Genomic DNA, 24,024 nt, shown 5'->3' with positions numbered 1-24,024 from the left:
AACCCAGCTCATTTTCTGCCTTCTGTGTGAAAGCTCACCTGATCTCTACACCCTCCTCCTTGCTTCCACAGTCCTCTGCTGATGCTTCTTTAGTATGCTACTTATTGCTGTATTATAATTGCATGGGCATGGGTTTTGGGGTTATATCTGTATTTGAATCCTAACTCTTAAGCTTTGTAGTTTGTGGCTTTTGACAAGTTACATTAACTTTTTTGGGCCTCAGTCTTATGATCTGCAAAATATGGCTGTTAAGACCTATCACAGAGTTGTTGGGAGGTCTGTGTGCAGTTATGTGTGTCAAAGGGCTTACTTAGCACAGTGCCTAGGACACAGTAACTATTCAATAAATTTTAGCTTTTCTTCTTTTTCTTCCACACTTGGCCTTGGGCTTGCAGAGATCAGGGACATGACTTGAAAATCTTGGTAACCCAAGTGCCTAGCTCTGTGTCTCATATATGGCTGGTTCCAATATTGTTATGTTGCTGATGAAAACACAATCCAGTGAATAATAAGAGATCAGTGCCTATTTGGCTGAATGGTGCGATGGTTTGAATTATTGGTGCCAAGTTTTTACTCCCCTGTAGCAGACATTCATACCTTTGCCATGGCCTCATGATGGACAGAGTGTAATTCCCCATTCCTTAACTCTGAGTTTGTCCACATAACTTTTTGGCCTTTGAGATACTGAAAGATGATTCAAGAAGAGACATGAAATGTCCTATGTGACTGGGTTTACCCTCTTTGTGCTTCTTCTATTGCTGTAAGGAAAATATGCCCTGGAGGCTGGTCCCAGAAGAGTGAGAAATATGTGAAGCAGCCCTGAATCTAAGTCATGGCCTGGAGTCAAGCCTAGTTGAACCTAGTCTAGATCAACCAAGCTCTAGCCAATCTCTAATATATAGAGTTATGTGGTGGTCTGTTACATAGGAAAAGCTGAGTTACATATGCTTGTAGAAAGAGGAAAAGCAATGATTACTACCATTTAGTTTTTGTGGTCTGGCTTTAAAGACTAGTCATATAAACTTGAAACAATACATCATGAGGAAAATTTAAAGGATGGCATTGCTGAAATATGGGAGTGAAGCTGATGATAAAAAAAATACATTGAAATTCAAGTCATGTGAAGAGTGATGACTGAGCTCCCCTGCTTGAGCTTTGTACCCAGATCTGAATGAAGACAAGCCCTCCAACAGCTGGAGTGAGGAGGGGCCCTCTTCGGACCGCCCATTCCAAATGTGGACTCCTAGAATCTCCTCACTAGCAGAGATTTCCAGAGTTCACCTGGCCCAGACTTTTGTCCTGTGCACAAATATATTCTGTGGCATCCCTGATGGAAGATGATCCAAATTTACTCACTTAGCTGCTGTGTGATTTTAGGTAACTGCAAAAAATGTTGGAGTCAGACAGACTTGGTTTTAAATTCCAGCACTGTGACCTTAAGAATTTACTTATTTTGGCTCTTCCCTCTCCACTGGAAAATAGAGATAATGAGAATGCCTACCTTACAGAGCGATTGGGAGAATTAACTGGACACCAAAATAGCACATTCATCACAGCACCTGACCCTGGATGCAGTGTGTCCCTTCCTGCTTTGGACCAGCACAGAATACATCAACCCTCTGCCGCACAAAAGCCTTCTCATAGCTCTGTAAAGAGGCGAATGGAGAGAACCAAGCTGAGCTCTGCTCGGCCCCTTGCACATCCAGTCCAGATACTGAGCCTACTGGGCCGAATGGGCTATCTGCTGCCCAACTCACATGATAGGGCATTTGAATTTTAAATTTTCAGTTGTCAGCACATTTGAATGTCCTGGGACTAGGAAAACATCAGAGGCAATTATTGACTGTTTTATTGATTTAATCAGATAATTTTGTACAAATTATGGTCCATAAAAATTCTGGGCTTCCTGTAGTCATCCACAAGCAGAGTTTTGCTGTAATTTAAAATGGAAACTATTTATCATCCCTATCATGTAGGATCTGGAAAAGCCGAGGTGGGTCCACGTGAGCTCAGATGCATGTAGAAAGTGGGCGAGGGGATGGTTCACAGAACAGAGAGCAATTTCTAAGTGAGCTGAACCGTGAAGGTGAATGAGGAGAAGAGAAGACAAGAAAAGGAGGTTGGGGCAGGTCAGAAACACCTTGAGTAACAGAGGGGTTTGAACTTTGTAAGCACTGGGAAACCATTGAAAGTTTCTGAACAAGAAAATGGCAAAGTCAGCTTTGCTTCAGGCAGATAATTCTGGCAAGAAGGTGAGAGTGGACTGGCTTGGTAGGGGTGGAACAACTAGAGACGGAGTACTTATGAGTCTCTTGCAGTCATCTGGACAAGAGGTGATAAAGGTTGTGCTTGGGTCCTGGAAAATAGAGAACAAATTTGAGACATATTGTAGTCAAAAATCTACAGGACTTATTGACTGACCAGGAAAGGCAAAGAGAAAGGGAAGGATGACTCAGATTTTAAGCCTGGGGAAAGAAACTGAGTTATCTAATTTAACATGCAGGATGTGGAACATTCCTAGCATCACCAGTTTTTCTCATTTATTCTTAATGCATATGCGTGTGTATATACTTAGCTTTATGTACATACAGAACAGTATTAAAGAAATCAACAGCCCAGTATACACACACACACACACACACACACACACACAAAACTCCATTTCAGTCTTCATTCACTTTGTGTACATAATTATGGATATTGTGAAATGAGGGTATGAGGCTTTCTAACTTCATCTGAGAAATTACAGTTTTCATACTGACAGTGTAGGGATTATAGTTTAGGATTTTGAAACCTTTAAACTAGTCCTACTGATAATAGTAGCTGCAGTTGACTGAGTGTGCCAGTCAGTGTGCCAGTGCTTTTCACACATCACTTCACTTGTCCTCACAACAATTTGTGAGAGGGACCCTTTCTCCCCAAGGGTCTCCCCAGGCCTCTCCCAACTCCATCTTCCCTTGCTCCCTGCAGTAAAGACTGGCCTCCCTTGCAGGGGTAGCCACGTAACCCAGGCCTGCACAAGGAGGATGTGAATGACATCTGCTTAGAATGTTCTAGGTAAGATCTTACACTGGCTTCCTAATAGCAGTGGAAGAGGAGACTGATCTGGCACTTCCTCTGTCCCCAGGTACCTGGCCTGAACATGGCAGGTATGCTTAAAGCTGGGACAGCCATTTGTGATCATTGATTACACACATGTAGATGAAAAGCCAGTGGCTCAGGATTTCAGAGCAGAAGACAAAGTGTGCGACCTTAGTGACATTGTTGAGCCACCAGAACAGCCTTGGAACCATGATGTCTAGGCTTCTTGATAAGTGAGATAATAAATATCTGCAATGTTCAAGCCACCATTAGTTGGTTTTTCTATGATTTGCAGACAAATGCATCCTGATGTTCGGTTGCTTGCCTGGGCCCAAGCCAGGAAGTGGTGGAGCTAGAAGTCAAGCCCAGGTGTTTCTGACTCCAAAGCAATACTATTAGTTATCACATATTCTCCCTTCCAACACCCATGCAGTGGGAAGGCCTTATTTCATTGTGTGTGGTGGATACATCTGCTGTCTTTCCCAAGGTCTCCATCTCTCACTTCTTCCTCCAAAGTTTGGTTGTCTCTCAAGTGTCAGACACTGAGTGGACTTAGGAGATAGTAAGATGGTTATGATTGAATCCCTGTCCTCAAGTTGGTCATGATATAGTCTTGGGGTTGGCAAGCTATGGCCCATGGGCCCAATTTGGCCAACTACCAGTTTTGTACAACCTATGAGAATGGTTTTTATATTTTCAAATGGTTGAAAGAAAATCAAAAGAAAAATAGATCATGACCTGTAAAAATGATATGAAATTCAAATTCAAGTTCAGTGTTCATAAACGCAATTAGAACAGAATACAGTCATGCCCATTTGTGTATGTATTGTCTGTATAGCTTTCACACTTCAACCACAAAGTTGAATATGTATGGCCTGCAAAACCCAAAATATTTACTACATAGTCCTTTACAGAAAAAGTTTTCTGACCCCTGGTCTGGGTGTGGGGGCATCTAGAGAGAGATCAGGCAAATGAACAACACATTCTAGGTAAGGCAAAGAGAAGGGATGGATACTCAAGACACTTAGAAAAATTTCCCAAAGTGACAGGAGAATCCAAAGCTCTGAGTCTTTTTCACTGGAGTTTTCCCCTTTAAATATTGATTCTATAAAAGAGATCAGAGGTGGGGGTGGACTCGGGTATTTGTCAGGTTTAGTTACCTTTGTCTGATGAATGTCTCTTGTTAACGTGTTATTCCTTAGACATAGGACCACGTGCTTCAGTAGATTTCAACTCCACCCAAATGGAGAGAACATGAATTCTTTTAATGCACACTGTAAAATTACCTTGGAAAAAATTGATTGACCTTTTAATTAAGGCCCTCAGAGCCTTCCAGTTATTGGCTTTTGCCTGAAACTCTTATGCCGGAGGCTTTTTGTGAGCATGTGAGCCATTTCTCTCAAATCCTAGTTCCTGTCAAGCAGGTCCTGCCATCCTCCGGGACACTACATGCCTTGTACACATCCCTGAGTTGGTGGAAAAAGACCTTTCCATGAACCCAACTCTAAAAATCAACAGAATTGTTTAATTTTCTTTCCTTTTTTTCCTCAAAGAAAGTAAGTTCCAGGAAGTCTCCTGCAATAATAATGGTGCTTGTCGTTTGTGCGTCATCACACAACTGAGCACTTTTCTGTGCATTTTGATTCTGTGTCTTAAAATAGGCATGACCCAAATAATTTGATCATAATAAAAAATGATGAAACTATGTAAAACTATAATTCTGATATACCAACAAAACAGACTTTTGAGATGGATGAGTGCATACCCTTTTTGACTTTATTTTACAGATTAGGAAACTGAGGCTTAGCAAGAAAGGCAGCAAGTCAATGGCAGATCAATTTGTATGCTCTCCAGTTATGATGAAAATGAAGGCCAAGGCTACCTGGCACTTTTGTCAATCACACGAGTGTGGCTTACAGGTGGGTTGACTCTATAATTTGTTATCCAAACTGGAATACTTTGGCTCAATAGGTATAAAGCAAAACTGTTCACCAAGACCGATGGTCACCATGTATGTAGGTAAGGCAGGTGCAATAGGTCATGTAGACCTTTGGACTCATTCTGATAATCATGTGTGTCTTTAAAATTTACCTCTATTTCCTGACTTCTATCTCTGGTCCTGTGGATCTTGTAACCTTTGCATTTGATGAGGGTCAGGCCCCTGGAACAGCTTCTGTAGAGATCCAGTCCTGATTTCTCCCACTGATTACTGGTTTTATGCCATGTCCAGAGCCTAGGCAATGGAGAAATCAGGAGCTGGATCAAAGGGGAGAATATGGGTGTGACAGGTGCTCCTACAATGACACAATGATTCTCTCTCTTCAAGGTTAGGATTCCTGTCTTTCAGTCCAGGGAAAATGTTTTCAAACAGGACTGTGGCTGGTTCTAGACAAACCAGCATAGGATATCCAGGCAGAAGAAGAAAGAGAATGAAGATTTTTTTTTCCCTTGACACTGAGTGTGTGTTTTGTTGTGTTTCGCTTTTAGGAAAGAGTAGCAGTTAATCAATGCTTATTGATTATCAGTTGTGGCCTGATCTCTGAGCTATGTGGGTAAACTAGGAAACATGACAGGAGGAGGAAGAGAAAACACAGTTATTTCATTATTGCTTATGGTAAAGAACTCATTAAGGAAATAGAGAGCTAAGGGCATTAAAATAATACTGTACTTGTAAAGGCAACTATTAGAACAAAAATACAAACCTTCCTAAATATCAGAATAGCATAACACAAAATAACTATAGAGTACATAATTAAAGATTAAAAAATAGAACTATTCAACAGCAACATAGTACAAATAATATGATAGAACAAAGACCAAGCGTATTTGACCTGTTAAGAGTAAATTGGTACTGAGATAAAATGATTTTCAGAATGGATCACAAAATGAACCCAATACATTTTATGTAAGAGATACATCTAAAACAAAGGCACAGAAAAACAAATATACACCAGGGTAACATAAACACAAAGAAAGCAAGGGTTGCTATGCTAATATCAGATAAGGTGGAGTTCAGGACAGATAAGGTGGAGTTCAGGACAGATAAGATAGAGTTCAGGACAAGGATCATTAAATGAGAAAGAAAGGTACATTGTAATGTAAGAGGTATACTTCGGTAAAGACAATATTTTTTCCAGCTTTATTGAGATAGAATTGACAAATAACATTGTGTAAGTTTAAGGCATATGGCATGATGATTAATATTACATACATAGTGTGAAATGATTATTGCAATAAGGTTAGTTAAAACATCTATCACTTCACATAGTTACCGTTTTTTGTGGTGAGAACATTTAATATCTACTCTCTTAGCAAATTTAAAGTATGCAATACACTATTATTAACTATAGTCACCATGCTATACATTAGAACTCCAGAACTTACTCATTTTATAATTAAAATTCCCACCTTTGTCTAACATCTCCCCATTTCCCCCACCCCCCAGCCCCTGGTAACCACCAGTCTACTCTGTTTTTATGAGTTTGATTAAGACAACATTTATAAATATCTCTACACCAAATAACGTGGCATCCACATTTGTAAAGCAGAAGTTACAAGAGACACAAGAAATAGACAGACATACACAAGCAGAAGGGGAATATAATTCACTTCTATAAGAATAGATCAAGAGGACAAAATTAAAGATATATAATATTTAAGTAACTAATTAATGAGATAGACCTGATTAAACCATGTAATCAAAGAATACAGAATAAACTTTTTGTTTCCCCCAAAAGTTACAAGAATATTTATGGAAAATGATCATATATTATACCATAAATAAATCTTCAATAAATTCTAAAAATTAGATGTAGTTTAGATAATATTGTATAACTGTTATATTTTTTATGTAATTTATTAAACACTGATTACAAAATAGAAAGCAAAAAGCTCCTTCCATGTGGAAATTTTTAAAAGCTCTCTCAACTCTCAAAGAGGAAATAAAAATTGAAATGGGGAAGACTATCTTAGGAAACACCAATAATGAAAGTACTCTTTTTATTAATTAAAGTACAGTCAATTACAATGTGTCTATCCCTGGTGTACAGTCCAATATCCCACTCATGCATATACATACACATATCATTTTCATATGTTTTGGAAGTACTCTTTATCAGAATTTGTGGGATACAGTTTGTTATGAGTTGAATTGTGTCCCACTCTCCATTCATATGGTAATGTCCGAACCCTCAGTACCTCAGAATGTGACCTTATTTGGAGACTGGACCTTTACAGAGGTAAGTAACCAAGTTAAAATGAGTTCATTACAGTAGGTCCTAAATCAATATGACCAGTGCTCTTATAAAAAGGGAAACTTTGGTCACAGAGACACACACAGGGAGATGAAAATGAAGACAGCAATTGAGGTGATGCTTCTACCAGCCAAGGAACACCAAAGATTGCTAGCAAGCCTCCAGAAGCAATCCTCTCTTACAGTCCTCAGAACGAACTAACCCTACCAACACCTTCATCTTGGATTTCTTGGCTGCAGAAGTGTGAGACAGTATATTTCTGTTGTTCAAGCCATCCAGTTTATTGTATTTTTGTTACAACAGTCCTGGGAAACTAATACACAGTTAAAGCAACGTATAGAGGAAAACCATCGCCTTAAATATCAAAAGAAAGAACTCAAAACAGATGAATTAAGCATTGTGCTTAAAAAGTTAGAAAGAGTATACCAAAATAAATTGAAGGATACCAGAAATAAGTTATTAGTAATGATAAAAGTAGAAATTAATGAATTAGAAAACAGATAAACAGCACTAATAAATTAACCTCAAATCTATTTCTTTGAACCAATAAAATAGATAAATCATTAGATAACATAATTGGAAAAGAAGGATCAATATACAAACACACAAAATGAGAACATGAAAGGGATAGGAAAAGTTACAAATAAAATGCCAATTTGCAAAAAAAATAAAAATAAAAAAGGTCTTTTCTCCCTAATTTAATGTATACATTTAGTATGATCATAATAAGATATAAAGCGTTTTGTTTTTAATCAAATGAGCTTATTCCAAAATTCACTTGAAAAAATAAACTAGAATAGTAAGAAAAAATACAAATAAGAGAAATGACTAGCCTTTCCACTTATAAAAACATATAAAGCCTCAATAATTAAAGTAAGGTAGTTGCAGTGAATGAAACATGCCCACGCAATAAAATAGAAAACCCAGAAATAGATTAAAAATACAGTGGCAATTCAGAATATGATAAAGAAGATAGCCCAAAGTATTGGAGAAAGGATGGACAATTCAGTAAATGATGTTGGAATAACTGGATAGCCACTTGGAAAAATTTCAAAGTTATCACAAGCTTAAATGCTAAATATGAAATATGAAAATACACAGAGAAAACATGGAAGAATTCCTTATAATATTGGAGAGGGAGAGGCCTTTCAAACTCTGACTCAAAATCTAGAAGCCATACAAGAAAAGACTGATAAATTAAATTTCATTAAAAACTCCTAAAAATTCTGCATGGGGGAACAAAGGAAACAACAAACTGGAAAAAAGTACTTGCAACCTTTAACAAAGATATAGTGGTAATTTCTGTTACTTTAAAAAGCCTTACCTCTCTTACAATTCAATAATAAAAAGACAAAATATGGGCAAAGGATCTGATTAGATATGTCTCCAAGGACGATATATGAATGGCCAATAAGTACATGAAAAGCTGTTCAATGTCATTAGCCATCAGGGAAATGCAAATGAAAACCACAGTGAAATATTACCCCACACTATCCAAGGTGACTACAATAAAAAAGAGAGCTAGTAAGTGCTGGTGAGGATGTGGAGAAACTGGATCTCTCATACAGTGCTGATGGGAATGTAAAATGGTTCAGCCACTTTGGAAGACAGTCTGGTGGTTCCTCTCAAGATTAAACTCAGCGTTACTATATGACCCAGTCTATTCTAGGTGTATATCCAAGAAAATTGAAAACATATGTTCATGTAAAAACTTGTACCCAAATATTCATAGCAGCATTATTCACAATAGCCAAAAAGTGCTAACAACCCAAATGACTGTCATCTGGATAAAAAAAACTGTGAGCATCCATACAATATATTATTCAACAATAAAAGGAAATAAAGTACTGACACACGGTACAACGTGGAAGAACCTTGAAAGCATTATGCTAAGTGAAAGAAGACAGTCACAAAAGACTGCACATGGTATATGGTCCATTTATATAAAATACCCTGAATAGGTAAATGCATAGAGACAGACACATGATTTCACTCATACGTGGAATATGGAAAAAGAACTAAATAAATGAACAAACACAACCAAACAAAAACAAACACACAGATACAGAGAACAGAGTAGTGGTTACCAGAACAGAAGTAGGGGTAGGGAGAGGGCAAAATGGGTAAAAGAGGCCAACTATGATGGATGGAAACTAAACTTTTCGTCCTAAATATGTTGTAGTGTATACAGAAATCGAAACACAATGTTATGCACATGAAACTTACATAATATTATAAACCAATATTACCTCAATTTTAAAAAATCAAGTGCTTGTGAGGATGCAGAGCAACTGGAACTCTCACATGCTTCTAGTCCAAGTACAAATTAGAACAATCACTTTGGAAAATGGTTTGCCAATATCTGATAAAGCTAAACATTCACTACTTTATGACCCAGCATTCCTCTCCCAGTTATATATTCAACAAAAATCTATGTACATGTGAAACACTATTTGTATTAGCCCCAAACTGAGAACAGTGCATATGTCCATCAACAGTAGAATGGATAAATAAATTAAAATATTTTCATATAATGGGATACTACACAATAGTGAGAATGAATAAGCTACTGCTATATGAAACAACATGGATGAATTCCACCAATGTAATGTTGAGAGAAGCCAGACCCCAAAGAGTACATACTGTATATCTATTGATATGTTAACTATTTATCAAAGTTCAAACACAGTCAAATTTAATTCATAATATTAGAAGTCAGAGTGATGGTAACTTTAGGGGAAGAGGAGGTGGTAGTGAATGGCAGGGAGTGCAAGAGGGGCTTCTGAGGGCTGGTAATATTCTAATTGTTGATCTGGGTGCTGGTGGTGAGTGTGTTCACGTTGGAAAAATTAGTCAAGTACTTTCTGTATGATATGTTACACTTTAATGAAAATTTATTACAACAAAAAATAAATAATTTATTAAAACAAAACAAAAGAATGAAGGTTTAAACATTTCTTCCTTTCTTCTAGTGGATCTCACAGGATTAGTTAAATCAGGGATGTGAAAAGGCAATATATTTTATCTTAAATTACACACTTATGCATCCAAATTACTTAGGTGCATAATTATTTGGTGTGTGTATGATGTGTAATGCATAATGAATAACGTTTGTGAAACAGCTGCAATTTCCTATTCATTTTCTTATTTAATTCTCACACAGAAATACATAGTGTAGCAGGGAGGCCAGATGGTGTCTGGATTTTACAGATGAGAAAATTAAGCTCCAAAGAGGTCGAGGGACATACCCAAGGCTTCTCAATTCGAATTTGTATGTAACTAAAAAAATATTGGCTATAGGTGTGTAATTCACCATATGCATTTTAAATCTTGCTTCACAATTCAGAAATCCCAGGCAGAGAGAATTTAAGAGCTGAGATCCTTGGGTGCAGCTCTTCCCCTTTCTTACCCAGCCAGATTGCACAATCTTTCCATGTTACAGTTGATACCCACTAATAGACTCTGGCTGGAACACGACATTTATCTCCTTCTCATTTGTACCACACAAATGAAGTTAAAATAATGGCACTTTGTTGGCACAGAGGAAAACCAGTTCTAAAGTGTCCCACTTTTTCTCTTCTATTGAGTGTTCAGAGTTGATGCAAAATAATAAATGCTCTGGCCCAGTTTGAGAACACAGCCTGGTCATGCAGTAAAGACCAGGACTTACCCTTCCAGCAAGTGCTTAATCACGGGGCCTCCCATCCTACATGGACCCAAGCAAGTCCTTGCTTCTGAGAGAGAGTCCTGGAGTGACCGTCTATGATGGTAAAGCAAGAAGGGGACACTGAGCTGGTGACTGGGTAGAAGTTCCTGTGGAGGCCTCAAGGGAGGTAGTGGGAAGGAGGCTGGACCAGAAGTTGGAAGACCTGGTTGAAGTTTTCACTCTTAATATCCACTAACCATGGGGACCTGAGCAAACCACAAACCACATTATCACACAGTGTCATGCAAAGAGCACTGGACTTGGAGCCAGACAAACCGAGGTTTAAATTCCGACTGGGAGTCTTACCAGCTGTGTTACCTTAATTCAATGTATCACCGTTTCTGGGTCTCATTTTCCTCATCTGTAAATCAAAGGGGCTATTTGGATGCTCTTAAAGAGCCATTTCCTGCTAGTTCATATTACATCTCCAAGGATCCATGTCCCCATCTGTGAAGTGGGGAGAGTGATTTCTGCCAGTTTATTGGCTTGTTGAGAGAGGCAATGGGAACAGGCGCCTGGGAGGTTTTCTTAGTATTAAATTGAGAGCTGCTCCCTAGATTCTTAGCACCATAACCATTAACCCCACTTTCTTTTATGGTCCCTTTGATAGGCTACATTTTCTTGAAACCATTATCTTACATTAGCTGCCTTTTTGAGGTCTGTTCATCCCTCAGTGAAGAGGCAATTCAGTCAGCACATGCAACCAGCAGCATAGCATTCCACTGGCTACCAGACGGAGGCAAAAGTCCTCTTGTGTTCCAATTCCACCCACTGTCTCCTCTCCCACTGCTCTACCATCTCAGTAGGGGAGTAATCTTGCTCCGTGACACCCTGACACTGAGGTTTACTGGATTGTCTGTGGAGATAGGCAAGAACAGAACCACCCCCACATGAGGAGGGGCCAGAACTCCCTTGTAGGAGGGGCTAGAACACTCAGGAGGTGGGAAGAAGGGATGCTGGCCTCAGTGGTCTCTCTGTCTTGGGTTCATATGACTTTAGGCATATCCATGCTCTTGTAGTCACTCTAAGTGGTGGGGGTCTTATAGGATCTCTGCCCTGTGGTGATGGCCAGGAGCAAGCCAGAACCCTCCCTCTGAACCATTAGATTGGCTGTCTGTAACTCTGTGGGGGCGGTGTGTGTGTGTGTGTGTGCCCCTGCACGCATGCACCCGCATGTTTTAAAGGAAGCACAGCACTCCCCTGAGGCCAGCATGTTAGCTGTGAAAGAGATCAGAGAGCCCCAGGAGGTCAGACATTGCAGGGATGGAGAGGCTAGGCTGTGAGGTCCAGCCATGCTCCATGCAGAACTTTATGTCCACATGGATCCTGGTCCCCACTGAATGCCTGACTTCTCTGGGAAATATCCCCAGCAAGAGGTTACCTTGCCTCCTGCTTGGGTCCTCCTGAAATCTTCATAAAGCCTTATTGCTCCTTCCTTCTTCCATTCCACAAATATCATTGATTACCTGTGTGCCCAGCTCTATCCAGTGAGCAAACAGACTTAGCCCCTGCCCTCATGGAGCTTACCATCCAGGGGAGATCTGACCCTGGAAAATTCTTCCTTTGTTGGCCCCTGATCTACCATCAAAGCAAGCCTGTTCTTGGTCTAGCTAAGTGGAGGTTGTGGTGGTGAACCCACAACACTTCCTATGAGACTAGGTACATCGTTCTCTCACATCTAGACTGATACAGGCATGGGGAAAGGGAAATGTTGTTGTTAAAATGGCATCTTCCTCCCCTCTGGTCAGCCTGGATGGCTGTAATAGTCCCTAAATCCATTTTACAAGACAACTGGTATTTCAAACATTGTAACCTTGAGAGACTGGCAACCTCTATGCTTTATCTATCTCCAAATCAAATTAAGTCTCTGAGGTGTGTACTGGAGGGAGTCATTATTTTTATTATGTGGGGCATACATTGTCATAGAATTCTGAGGTGTATTAGCACAGCTATAATTGACAAAATGCAATATATATGTATATTATACAATATGGTCTAATTAAAATGATGCTTCTGATATGCTGTATATTTTATTTTTTGTATAAGAAGATCTTTGGTAGGTTTATCAAATTAATTGAAAAATCTGATGATATTTCATGGATTTTAGAGCTGGCAATCTTATTCATTAACTAGCATTCTCATTTTTATAACAGAGGAAACTAAATAGAAAGAGCTAACTTGTTATACAAATAGAGATTGATTAAAGATTCAAACTCAGATCTCTGGGCAACATCCCAGTAGCCGTCCCATTTTGTAGATGAAGCTCTTAAGAAGTGAAGGCTTAGCTGGTTGGCTAAGGTCACCTGGCTAGTATTTCTGTATATGTGAAGTGGGCAGTGCTTACAGTGTGAGATACATACCTTAACAGCTGGAGAGAGATGGAGACCAAGTAACGTGTGTTTCTTTTCTACTTTAAAATTCTATGGTGGGAGTTGGTCTTCTATTGATGAATAATGGTCTTAATAGACCTTAATAGAGAAGGAAACAAGGCTGGCCTGGGGGGATCTTCTTCCCTGGGGTGGTCAAGATGGGTCTTCATCTGCTCTCAACAGGATGGGCCTGGGACAAAGCAAGGCCATGTACCTCTGTGCTCAGGGAAACTCTCAAGGTTAACAGTCTCCTAAGCAGGAGACTGTGGGGGACCCATACCAAGTAGGAAACTGGTTCAAGGAAGCCACCCTCATGAAGGAGGCCCCAGAGCATCATGAGGAATCCAGTCTGTATCATGCTCCTGGTCTACATGCCAGTTTTCAGGGCTTGGTCCCAAGACCTCTGCTCCAGGGACCCAAGATGGTACATCCTCCTGGTCCCTGGTTTGTTTTCCTCAGGTCTTTGATCCAGGCTAGTGATCAAACAGGTTTGTCACAGTGGCCACAGAGAGGGCCTGTAGTGGGACCGGGCCATTGTTAATGATGTCTTGGGGCTCAGCTCTTCTCAAAAGATGCATGGAGCCCACAGACAGTTCTAGGGAAGTTTTCTACCTACCATAGGTGAGGAAGTGAAGTGGGTTGCAGCTGGAGAAAGAGCTGACACCAGTTCATTCATTTATTTGATTCATCTATTCATTAAACATTTACTGAGCATTAGCCATATACGATTCATGCTTCAGGGTGCGGCTAGATACCACAGTGAATGGACGAGTTCCCTGCTCCCGTGGAGCAGAGGCTCCACGAGATACAGACAATAAGGAATCACAGACAATATATTATCACAAAGTGATAGATGCAGTGAAGAAAAGCAAAGTAGAGTGGAAATACGGAGAGTGATGAGATGTACAGTGTTAGGTGGGGTATTCAGACACCTCTGAAGAGGACACAATCAGGCAGAGAACTGAATCAGGTAAGAAGGTAAACCATAGGTGTATTTGGGGGATTGGCATTCTAAGCAGAGGGAACTGAAAGTGCAAAGACCCTGAGGGAAGGATGCTTGCTCTGCCCAAGGAAAAGCACACAAGTGGGTGTGGCTGGGGAGGAGAGAGGCAGTAGGAGACAGGGGCAGAGAGAAAGCATCTGGCTAGACCAGAGGGCCGTATTGTGAGCAAGGTAGGGGGCCACTGGAGGATTTTGTGCAGACTCTGGCCATTGCATTGAGAAGAGACCTCTGGGGGGGTAAGACAGGAAATGGATCGTCAGCCTCAGGCTGCTTAAGGCCTTCTGTGGGCTAGTGCCCACATGAGTAAAGGTAGTTGGAAAGGTTTTGGATGACCTTGTTTGGTGTGAACTTATAAAAACATTCCCCCTGGGCCCTTCTGACAGCTTCCTTCCACTAGCTTTTGACACCTACCTCTTCCCTGAAGTCTCCCTGGATTGGGCAGGAGAGAATCAATGGCTTCCCACTCCCAGTGTTCCCTTCCTCCTTTCTCAGAGGGGAGGGGAGGAAGTACTGGACAAGAGGTTAGGAAATACTGACTCTGTTCCAGCACTTTAATACTTGGCCCGTGAACTCGGGCACATCACCCACTATTCCTTAGCCTTCATTTCAGCACTCTTAAAATAAGCCTTCTCTTTGTTCTTACCTTACAATCTTTTTGGTTGTGTCGAAGGGACTAATGTGAGCATAAGCATCTTGTAAACAGTTAAGAAGTAAGCACGTGAAAAGGACTGTAGTCCTTTGTTTATCATTATCTTGGCTATTCAGAAATAACATCATGTGCTAAGTGGGTGATAAAAATACTTACAAGATACAATCTCAGTAAACTGGAAGCCAACTAATCAGAGTTAAACAGAATCTTTCAAGAAAGTGGAGCTAGAAGGAAACGTATTCAAGTCAGCTTGGTGGTTTTTCTTTAAGTTCTGGAGGATTCAGCTCCATCTTCCATAAACTTCCCTATCTCCAGAGGTAGGCCTGCCCTCTGGGTTCTTGGAAGGAGGGAAAGACAATGATGGCATGGGAATGTCATGAGCCTGCAGCTAGAGGCATGGACAGGCTCCATGGGGCACCAGAGGAGGATGCCTTCCTACTGCATGAAGGGCACCATGTCCCCAGCTGCCCTGAGGACTCGGGCCACCTGCTAGGGTTGCTGCAGATCCAGCTGGCTTCTGTCTCATTCATTTGTAATCCTCATCCAGCCAAATGAGTGTGCACCTGTTTCCTAAGGTGGAGAGTTCAGTGTAAGGCCCGCCACCACTGGGGACAGGATGCTCAGCGTTTGCTGTGCTGACTGCAAGGGAGGCTAGGGTCAGCAGTAGTAATAACAGGGAACGTTTATTGAGTGCTTACCATGTGCTAAGTGCTCTAAATGGACTTTCTAATCTAACCTTCCCAGCAATCTGTTGTGGCACGTGCTGTTATCCTTTTGATTCAGCAAGAGGAAGGCAAGGCCAGAAAGGTTAAGGTCTAAGAAGTGATACAGACTGAATTGGAACTCAGGCTGTCCAAGTTCAGCATCTCCCTTGATGTGCCATCTCTGTATAGAAATCGAGATGGTCAACTACGTTTCATATATCTCTTCTGGGCGGGGCACTTTACTTCTAATGTTTCACTTAATCCACGTAATGTCCTTGGAGGCTAGTGTTAGCATTCAGATTTTACAGGTGAGACTCCTGCAAGGAAGTGACTTGTGCAAGGCCACGCAGAGCCGAGAGCACTCTCTGTATCTTGTCTGTCTGGGTGTCTTTAGCCCCAAACCAAGGGATGCAAGAGAAGGGGGCTCAGAGCTGCCCTCAAAGCGCTCACAGTCTGGTCAGGAAACAGATTTACCCAACCTGCCATTCACTCACAACACTTAGGACCCCTCACTATGGTACAGAGGCAGTGCACTCATTTCCATGACTTCATTCTTTCTGCAGAGACTGGGTGAGCATTGAGGAGGGAGGAGGCATTATAAAAAGGGTCTGGGCTCTTGTTACTTAAAGTGTGGTTTCCAGACTGGCAACACTGATGCCATTTAGGCATGATCTTCTGAAGGATCATCCCCTGCAGGGTGGCTGTCATTTCAGGGTATTGGGCTTTCCTGGGTGCCACTGGCCATGGTCCTTGCCCTCACATATCACAGCATGCACAGAGAGTTCAGGTCAGACTGGCAGACACCCAGATTCTACACTTGCTGTGGGACTTAGGGCAAGTTTTAACCCCACCCTGAGTCATAGTATCTTTTCTGCAAGATGTGCAGTTCAGTCATTTTCAATTCTTATGGCTGTTTGTAACCACTTGGGGAGCTTTTCAATAATTCTGATGTCCCAGGCATTTAGCCAGAAATTCTGATTTAGCTGATATGGAGTGAGGCCGAGGAACTGGTACTTTTTGAGCTTCCCAGGTCATTATATTGTATAGCCAATGTTGAGAACCAGGAAGCCAAATCACGTCTGGGTGCATCAGCATTACTTGGATACTCCTTAAAGATTCAGATGTCCAGGCCCACCCAGCCCTTCTGAGTCAGAATTTCCCAGTGAGGGTGTGGGCACGAGTATGTTTATCAAGCTCCCGAGGTGATGCCAATACACAGCAAAGCCTGAGAACTCCTGGAGTCAACGGCCTGACCTGACTCCAAGGTTTCCCAGTCAATGATTCTGTTCTTTCTCCTTGTGCTGGAGCCGCCCGGTCGGTGATGAGCAGAGGCCCCATCAGCTTGTAAGCTAAGCTTCAGTGCCTCCCTGAGAATGCAGCCAGCTGGCAACGGTGGAGGAAAGCGGTAAACACATTTGACTTTTCTTTATCAGCTGTGCCATGTACACGATGTGCAGGAGGACTGGGGCTCTGTGTCAAGGCCAGCCGGGCTGCTGAGGCCGTGGGTTAGGTCCAGGGGCAGTGCTGCCCCCGCTCTGTGTGCCTGCCCCCTGCCTTCGCCCCAGGGTGGGTATTAGTCACTGGCTCCTACTGCCTGGACCCCAGCCCCAAACCTGGAATGACAAAGATGAGCCGTAAAGCAGATGTGTGTACTCGTCCTACTTTGTCTCTCTGGGTCAGCCTCCAGTTTGGCTAGATCAATACTTTGACTCCCAGGAGAATCTGGGGCTCAAATAAGGAACCCAGAGGCTCTGGGACTGAGCTCTGAGGTCACCCTGGCTCGGCAAGGCCATCCGGGTGTCTCGTTTTCTTCACATGGCATGTGGCGATTTAATGGCAGTGAAATTTATTGTAGGTAATGGCATGTCAGGCTCCTTATTGCTAATGGATGAGTTCAAATGTGGAGAAGGATTTATTAAAGAAATCAAGCATACGCCTCTGAGAGAAGATTACTGTGAGTGAAAACAATTATGTAGTTAAACAAGGAGGAAAGGAAATTTAAATGCATCTTTAAAGTTCTCTAAATCAGTTTAAATGTGTGATTTCAAAAGGTTTGGGGTGAAGGGGAAGACTAGTTTCAGCAAATTACTCATCAAGTCTTTTTTTTTTCCTTTTGATTCAGCAAGAAACCAACTGCCCTATTTGGATGTTCCTTAAAGAGGTTACTGATTGGTGTTTGGAGAGGGAAAAAAATGCTAAAGGAACAGGACCTAGTTCCCAGGTTCTGATTTCCTTGGTATGTGATTGGGCTGTCCCTGGAGCAGAAGGAAGGAGTCAGGGGGGCAGCAGGAGCTGTCACGCAGAGAGGAGGATCAGGGCTGTCTTCCTGATACCAGACAATGGTCTGGAGCCATAGAGTTGGAAGGACTTTGGAGGACCTTTGATCAACTTTGTTATGCAAATGGAGAAGCTGAGGACCAGAGAGGATAAGGGAGTTTTCTAAGATCACACGGCTTGCAAGGCTAGAAAAAGCCAGGTTTCCTCATTGCTCTCTCTATGAAATGAGAATAATATTGACCTCACAAGGGTGTCTGGAAGGAGACAAGGAAATAGGCAAAATGCTTTGGGAAGCATATGTGTTTCTACCTGGAAAGGGTTACTGTGGGGGAAGGACTGGCTGTGAACCTCCGTGGTGGGTTCATTTTGGTGAGGAGCCTGCCACTCAGCCACTTCAGCAGTTCTGCAGCCAGGACCACAGTGGGTTTAGGTCCCTGGGCCCCTGTCCCCCACTGAGCTGAGGAGAGGCCCCGGCAGCCACAAACTCCTGACATTTTCTTTGAGACAGTGACAGCTGGTGGGACTTTTGACTAGAGGAATAAAGAGCAAGCAGGCAAAAAAAGTGACTGTGTTAAAAAGTGGTTTAAAAATGTGCTGTGCCATCTGTTTGGCCTCCACGGCTTTGTGGGGTACATGTGGGGACAGAGACCTCCCCCCTCCCACTCCTGGATCTCACCTTGGTTAGGGCCCACAATGATGAACTTTATCAAGTCTGCAAGTTTTGTTTTCCGTGTCCTCCAGTCTTTCTGCCCCACTCTGTTCCCAGTACATGCCCTCATTTTGCTTTCTGAAAAGATATTTTCTTAATTTGCCTAATTGCTAATGAAGCCCTCAATCTACAAAGCCCTGCACACTTGACTCGAAAGGCAGGTTTTTGGTTTTGACCTTGTCTGAGTCGGGTCCTAGTGTTGGAGAAATGGGGCTTTAAAAGACGGGTATTTAAGCTCCACTTCACCCAGCAATATTGCATTTTTTTATATTTATTCAGGTTTTCCTTCGTGTACTAAAGCTTTATCCCTTTCTTCTGCTGATATTGTTTTAAGTTTGAGGTATTTTTCAGGTTCTTTTTTTCCTTTTGTGAGTAAGGTTATAAAGTGCATATTCTAATTAGCTATTACTATGGAATATAAAAGTTATTAATTTTGTGATTTGGTTTTATATCTATCACCTTGATTAACTCATATTCAATTATAATAGCCTTTTGGTTCTTGTGGATTTCCCAGGTAGACGGTTATACTGGCTGCAAATACTAATGATATTGTCTCTTTCTGTTTGGCATTAATATTTCTTATTTTCTTCTCTTCTTGTCTTTCTCCACAAGCAAGCCCTCAGTACAGTATTAAAAAGTAATAGAGATTATGGGTATCCTTGTCTTGATTCTGACTGTAATGGAATTATTTCTGGTAATTTATTATTAGCTCTGGTATGTGCTGGGGATCTCTAGTAGAAAACATTATCAAGTCAGGTTTTTTTTTATTCAGAAATAGGTACTAAATTTTATTAAATTTCAGCATCAGTTGAGATGATCTGTTGAGATGATTTCAATCTAGTCAGAAACATGGAGGATGTTCTGGTGTTTGTTCTTACATACATGCTCACAACATATGATATTCTAATACTTTGTTTAGGGTTTTGCATCTTTGCTCATAGATTATATTGGCTTATGTTGTCCCCCTTTTGTCTGTGTTTTCCTCATCCAGTTTTGGAATTGGGTTATGCTAGCCACATAAAATGAGTTGAGTAGTTTCCATTGTATTAGAAGTGGAATAGTGTATCACATGGAATTCTGGATTTCCTAAATGTTTTGTAGGACATTCAAGACTGTAAACTTCCTCACCTTGGTATACTTTTAGAGGGTAGAGCTTTAATGACTTTTTCAATTTCTTGTATGATTATTGGTCTTCCAGGATGTGTTTTGTCTTTCTGAGCCAATTTTTGTCATTTATTGTTTTCCAGAAAATTATCTGATTCACCTGAATTTTCAAATGCTTTGGTATCAATTAGCACATGCTTTCTCTTTAATTTAAAATATGCTTTGTCTAGGATGTGTCTTTTCTCATTCTTAACATCGCATTTTTCTGTCACTCTTCCCCACCCTACCCGCAACCCCCAAGTCTCAGTCTTGCCATAGGCTATTCTAGTTCATTGGTCTTTTCAAAGAACTAGCTTTTAGTTTTATTACTCTATACTATTGATATGTTTTCTAGTTTATTAATTTTTGCATTTTGTCTTTATTAATATCTTCCTCAAATTTCATTGTATTGATTTTATTTTTATTTTTCTAACTTCTTGAGTTGAAAAGCTTTGTTACTTTGTTTTCATTTTTTTTCTCTTTTCCAAGAATTTTAAGACCATAAATTTTCCCAGGTTAGATATATACCTCAGGTTTTTGATATATGGCATCTCCTTGTCACTCATTTCTAAATAATAATATTAATTTTTTTGTTAACCTGAGAATTATTTAAAAGGTATTTAACATTTCCAGATGCATAGAAATTTTTGGCTATTTCATTGTTATGATTTATAATTTTATTGCATTTTGAATAACAAGGTAATCTGTCTGACTTCTTTCTTGTGGAATTTGTTGAGATTTCCTTTGTGACCTAATACATGAGTTCCCTTTTTTTGGAATGTTCCCTGTGTGACTGATATAATGAGCCATCTCTTTTTATTAATATCTTATCTATTACACTTAAAAATTATGATATATGTGTTATTCAGATCATCTCTATCTGTATTTCATCTATAGCTACTTGATCTAGTGACTTCTGAGAGCTGAGTAACAAAGTCTCTTATCATTACTGTTGATTATCACTTTTTCTTTGTATAACTTTTATTTTTTGTTTTATGTACTGGAACTATATTATTGGGTGCATAAAAGTTCATGGCTTTTCTTTTCTGTAAATGTTGTATTTTATCAAAATGAAATATCTCTTCCCTCAGTTCCTTTTCTTGTTTATTGCCTTGAGTTCTGTTTTGTTTGATATTATTACAACTGCCTACTTTGTTTTTATTGGTATTTGCATGGCATAGCTATTTTCATCTTTTAACTTTAAAACGCCCCCTGTCATTTTGTTTATAAGCAGCAATATAAGCTTTAATTTTTTTAATTTAGTCATTTTTTAATTGAAATACAGTCCATTATAATGTGTCAATTTCTGGTGTACACACAATGTCCCAGTCATACATATATATACATATATGCATTTTCGTATTCTTTTTCATTAAAGGTTATTATAAGATATTGATATTTCCCTGTTAGGCTTTAATTTTTTAAACCAAATTTAAGAGGCTCTGTCATCTAATAGGCATTTAAACCACTCATCCTTATTGATATTACTAATATATTTGGACTTATTCCTGCCATTTTTGGGGTGCTTTTTATGTATCATAAATTCTTATTTTTCCCTATGTCTCCTGAATTTAAAAAAACATTGATTGAGTAAAATTTTAGTTTATTTTTTCTTCTCTAATGTTTGGAAGTTATTCATTCTATTTGTATACTTTCAATCAGTTGTAATAGATAGGGTGCAGTTTTGAGAGGCATAATGATATCTGGAATTAATCACTACCTACATCAGTGAAAAATACTAAAACCCTTTACTTCTTTTAGTACTTCCTTTCTCCTACTATTCTTTTATCTCTCCTCCCCAACACTTACCATGTTGATATGGTGTGGGATTTGAGTTACAAAATTTTAATGATTTTGTTTTAATATCATAATGTGTGTCAATTAGTAAAATCTCTTAATTTCTTTGGGTTCCTTTGCTTAACGTGACTTCTTGAATCCCATAATCGGATACCTTATATGGAAATCCTTCTTTGATTCTTTTTTTTTTCATTTTATATGGTTACATCCTGTCTAAGAATTCTTTTTGGCATGTTTGGCAATATCTTTATCTTCCCTTCTTAGTTCAAAGATAATTTTACTGGACATCAAATTCTAGGTTAAAAATAAATTCCCTCAGATCTCTGAAGCTGTTTTTCTATTGCCTGTTGCATTCAGCGGGGCCAGTAAGAATTTCGATGGCACTTAATTCTCATTCCTTTGCAAGCTATCAGTTTTGTCTGTAGGGAGGAATTTTCTCCTCTTGCAAAAATTTCCACAAGATACCTCATGTAGGTCTTTTTAAAATTTAACTTGCTTAGCACTTGATGACCCTTTCAATCTGGAGATTTCATGTATTTTTTTTCAGGTTCTCCCCACCCCTTATTTGAGAATTTCTTCTTCTTTATTCTCACTACTCCCCCTTTCTAGAACTCCTATTTGATAGATTTTGTCACGATTGGATTTATTCTCCATTCCTCTACTTTTTCCTTATGTTCCATCTATGTTGCTTTCTGTGCTTTGTTCTGAGAGAAGTCCTTGATTCCATATCCTAGTTCAGTAATTTGCTCTTTAGTTTTATCTATTCTGATATTCAGCCCATATGTTGAGGGTTTTTTTTTTTTTATTTCAATACTCAAATTTGTTATTTCCAAGACTTCTAGTTGATTATTTTGTATGTATGCAATATCCCCTCACATGAGAATACTAGACTTTTCTAAAATCTCTTTTCATTCGTTCTATTGGTTCCATGGGTTTTTAGTTCTTCAGTTTGTTGAATTTAGTTCTTCGTGTTAAATTTAGCTCTTCAGAATTGTTAAATTTCATACTTTTCTTTTATGGTGTTGGCTTTCTTCACTATGAGTCCCCTTGCTGATCATCCTTGGTTGAACCTCCTGCTGCCTCTAACTTTGGTTCCTCCAGGGCTGCTGCTTCCGCTTTTTGCAGAAGGTTTCTTCTTTGTACAACTGAGATGTGCTTTCCTTTTTCAGTCTTCCCCATCTTTCTTTCTACTTGCAAGGATTCCCAACACTTTTTGGTCTGTGTTTTCAACAATGTTACAGATTTATTATATGTCATTATACTATTATACATGTATATAATCTACTTATATTATATTTATTTATATAATCATCAGTGTTTATTATTGCTATTATTTCTTTTACTTTTTTTTTTTCTAGACGTTTAGGGTAAGAAGGAGAATGTAGATTGTGCTTGGTTCACAGTTTTACCTACTTCCTGAGTTTTTCGTATAATGAAGACTGATGCTTTAAATCAAGACTCCAAAAGATGAGTTATGTGACTAGATGTTACCAGGGTTGGGTCCGCCCTCTGGATCTGGTCGACAGCTGCACTGACAGCCCATGGCTCCACGATGACATCTTTCCACCAGGAATTCCCTCTGGGTTCATTTCCATTGTTAAAATATTCTCCTGCTTCACCACTGGTTGGAAAGTCTATGAATTCAGATGGGTTTGGCGTTTGCTGACCAGCCATAAGGTGGTGCAGGAGAAGGCCTGGATGTAAAGAAACTAGCCTGCCTTCTTGTGTTTGATGTGGGAAATCTGGTGGGCATTTTGATGCACCACCCAGATCCTCCTTCTGGAATAAAACCTAGTATACTGAATCAAATGCTAATTTTTTCCAAAAATACCCTCACAGATGCTCTCTGAAATTACATTTTACCAGCTACCTGGGCATGCTGTAGCCCAGTCAGGTTGACACATAAATTAAACACCACGGCCCTCAAGGCCCTCTATGACCTGGCCCCACCCCAACGCTGTCTGGCTGACCTTTCCCACCCCCATGCTCCCCTTACTCCATGCCAAGCTCGTTCCTGACTCTGGGCCTTTGCACTTGTGGATCCCTTTGCCGAAAAGGCCTAGATATTTTCTCGGTTGCTCACTTGCTGCTTCTTTCAACTCCATGATTGTCTTAGTCTGCTCAGGCTGCTATAACAAAGCATCACAGACTGTGTGGCATATAAACAACAAAAACTTATTTCTTACAGTTCTAGGGGCTAGAAGTCCAAGATCAGGGTGCTGGCATGAAGGCCCTCTTCCAGGTTGCCAACTTCTGAGTCTCACTGTGTTCCTCACACGGCCTTAGTGGGGAGGGAGCTCTCTGGAGCCTCTTTTTAAGGGCACTCATTCCAA

The 24,024-nt window shown here is 40.1% G+C and overlaps 1 protein-coding gene across 6 annotated transcripts in view; it reads left to right on the top strand.

Moving 5' to 3' along the window:
• CES5A (carboxylesterase 5A) overlaps positions 1-24,024 on the top strand; it is a 224,707-nt gene that overhangs the window by 142,946 nt on the left and 57,737 nt on the right. For 3 of the 6 annotated variants that reach the window (XM_032486351.1, XM_014555141.2, XM_032486350.1), the window contains exon 3: positions 4,869-5,000. The exons of the other annotated variants lie outside the window; for them this stretch is intronic. In XM_032486351.1, coding sequence (XP_032342242.1) covers positions 4,925-5,000 — 76 coding nt within the window. In that variant the 5' untranslated portion in view covers positions 4,869-4,924. The remainder of the gene's footprint in view (positions 1-4,868; positions 5,001-24,024) is intronic. 6 annotated transcript variants of the gene reach the window in all.

The sequence above is a fragment of the Camelus ferus genome, chromosome 9, assembly GCF_009834535.1.
Source record: "Camelus ferus isolate YT-003-E chromosome 9, BCGSAC_Cfer_1.0, whole genome shotgun sequence".
Lineage (NCBI taxonomy): Eukaryota > Metazoa > Chordata > Mammalia > Artiodactyla > Camelidae > Camelus > Camelus ferus.
The sequence above is the reverse complement of the archived record's forward strand: the minus strand, read 5'-3'. Positions and strand labels throughout refer to the sequence as shown.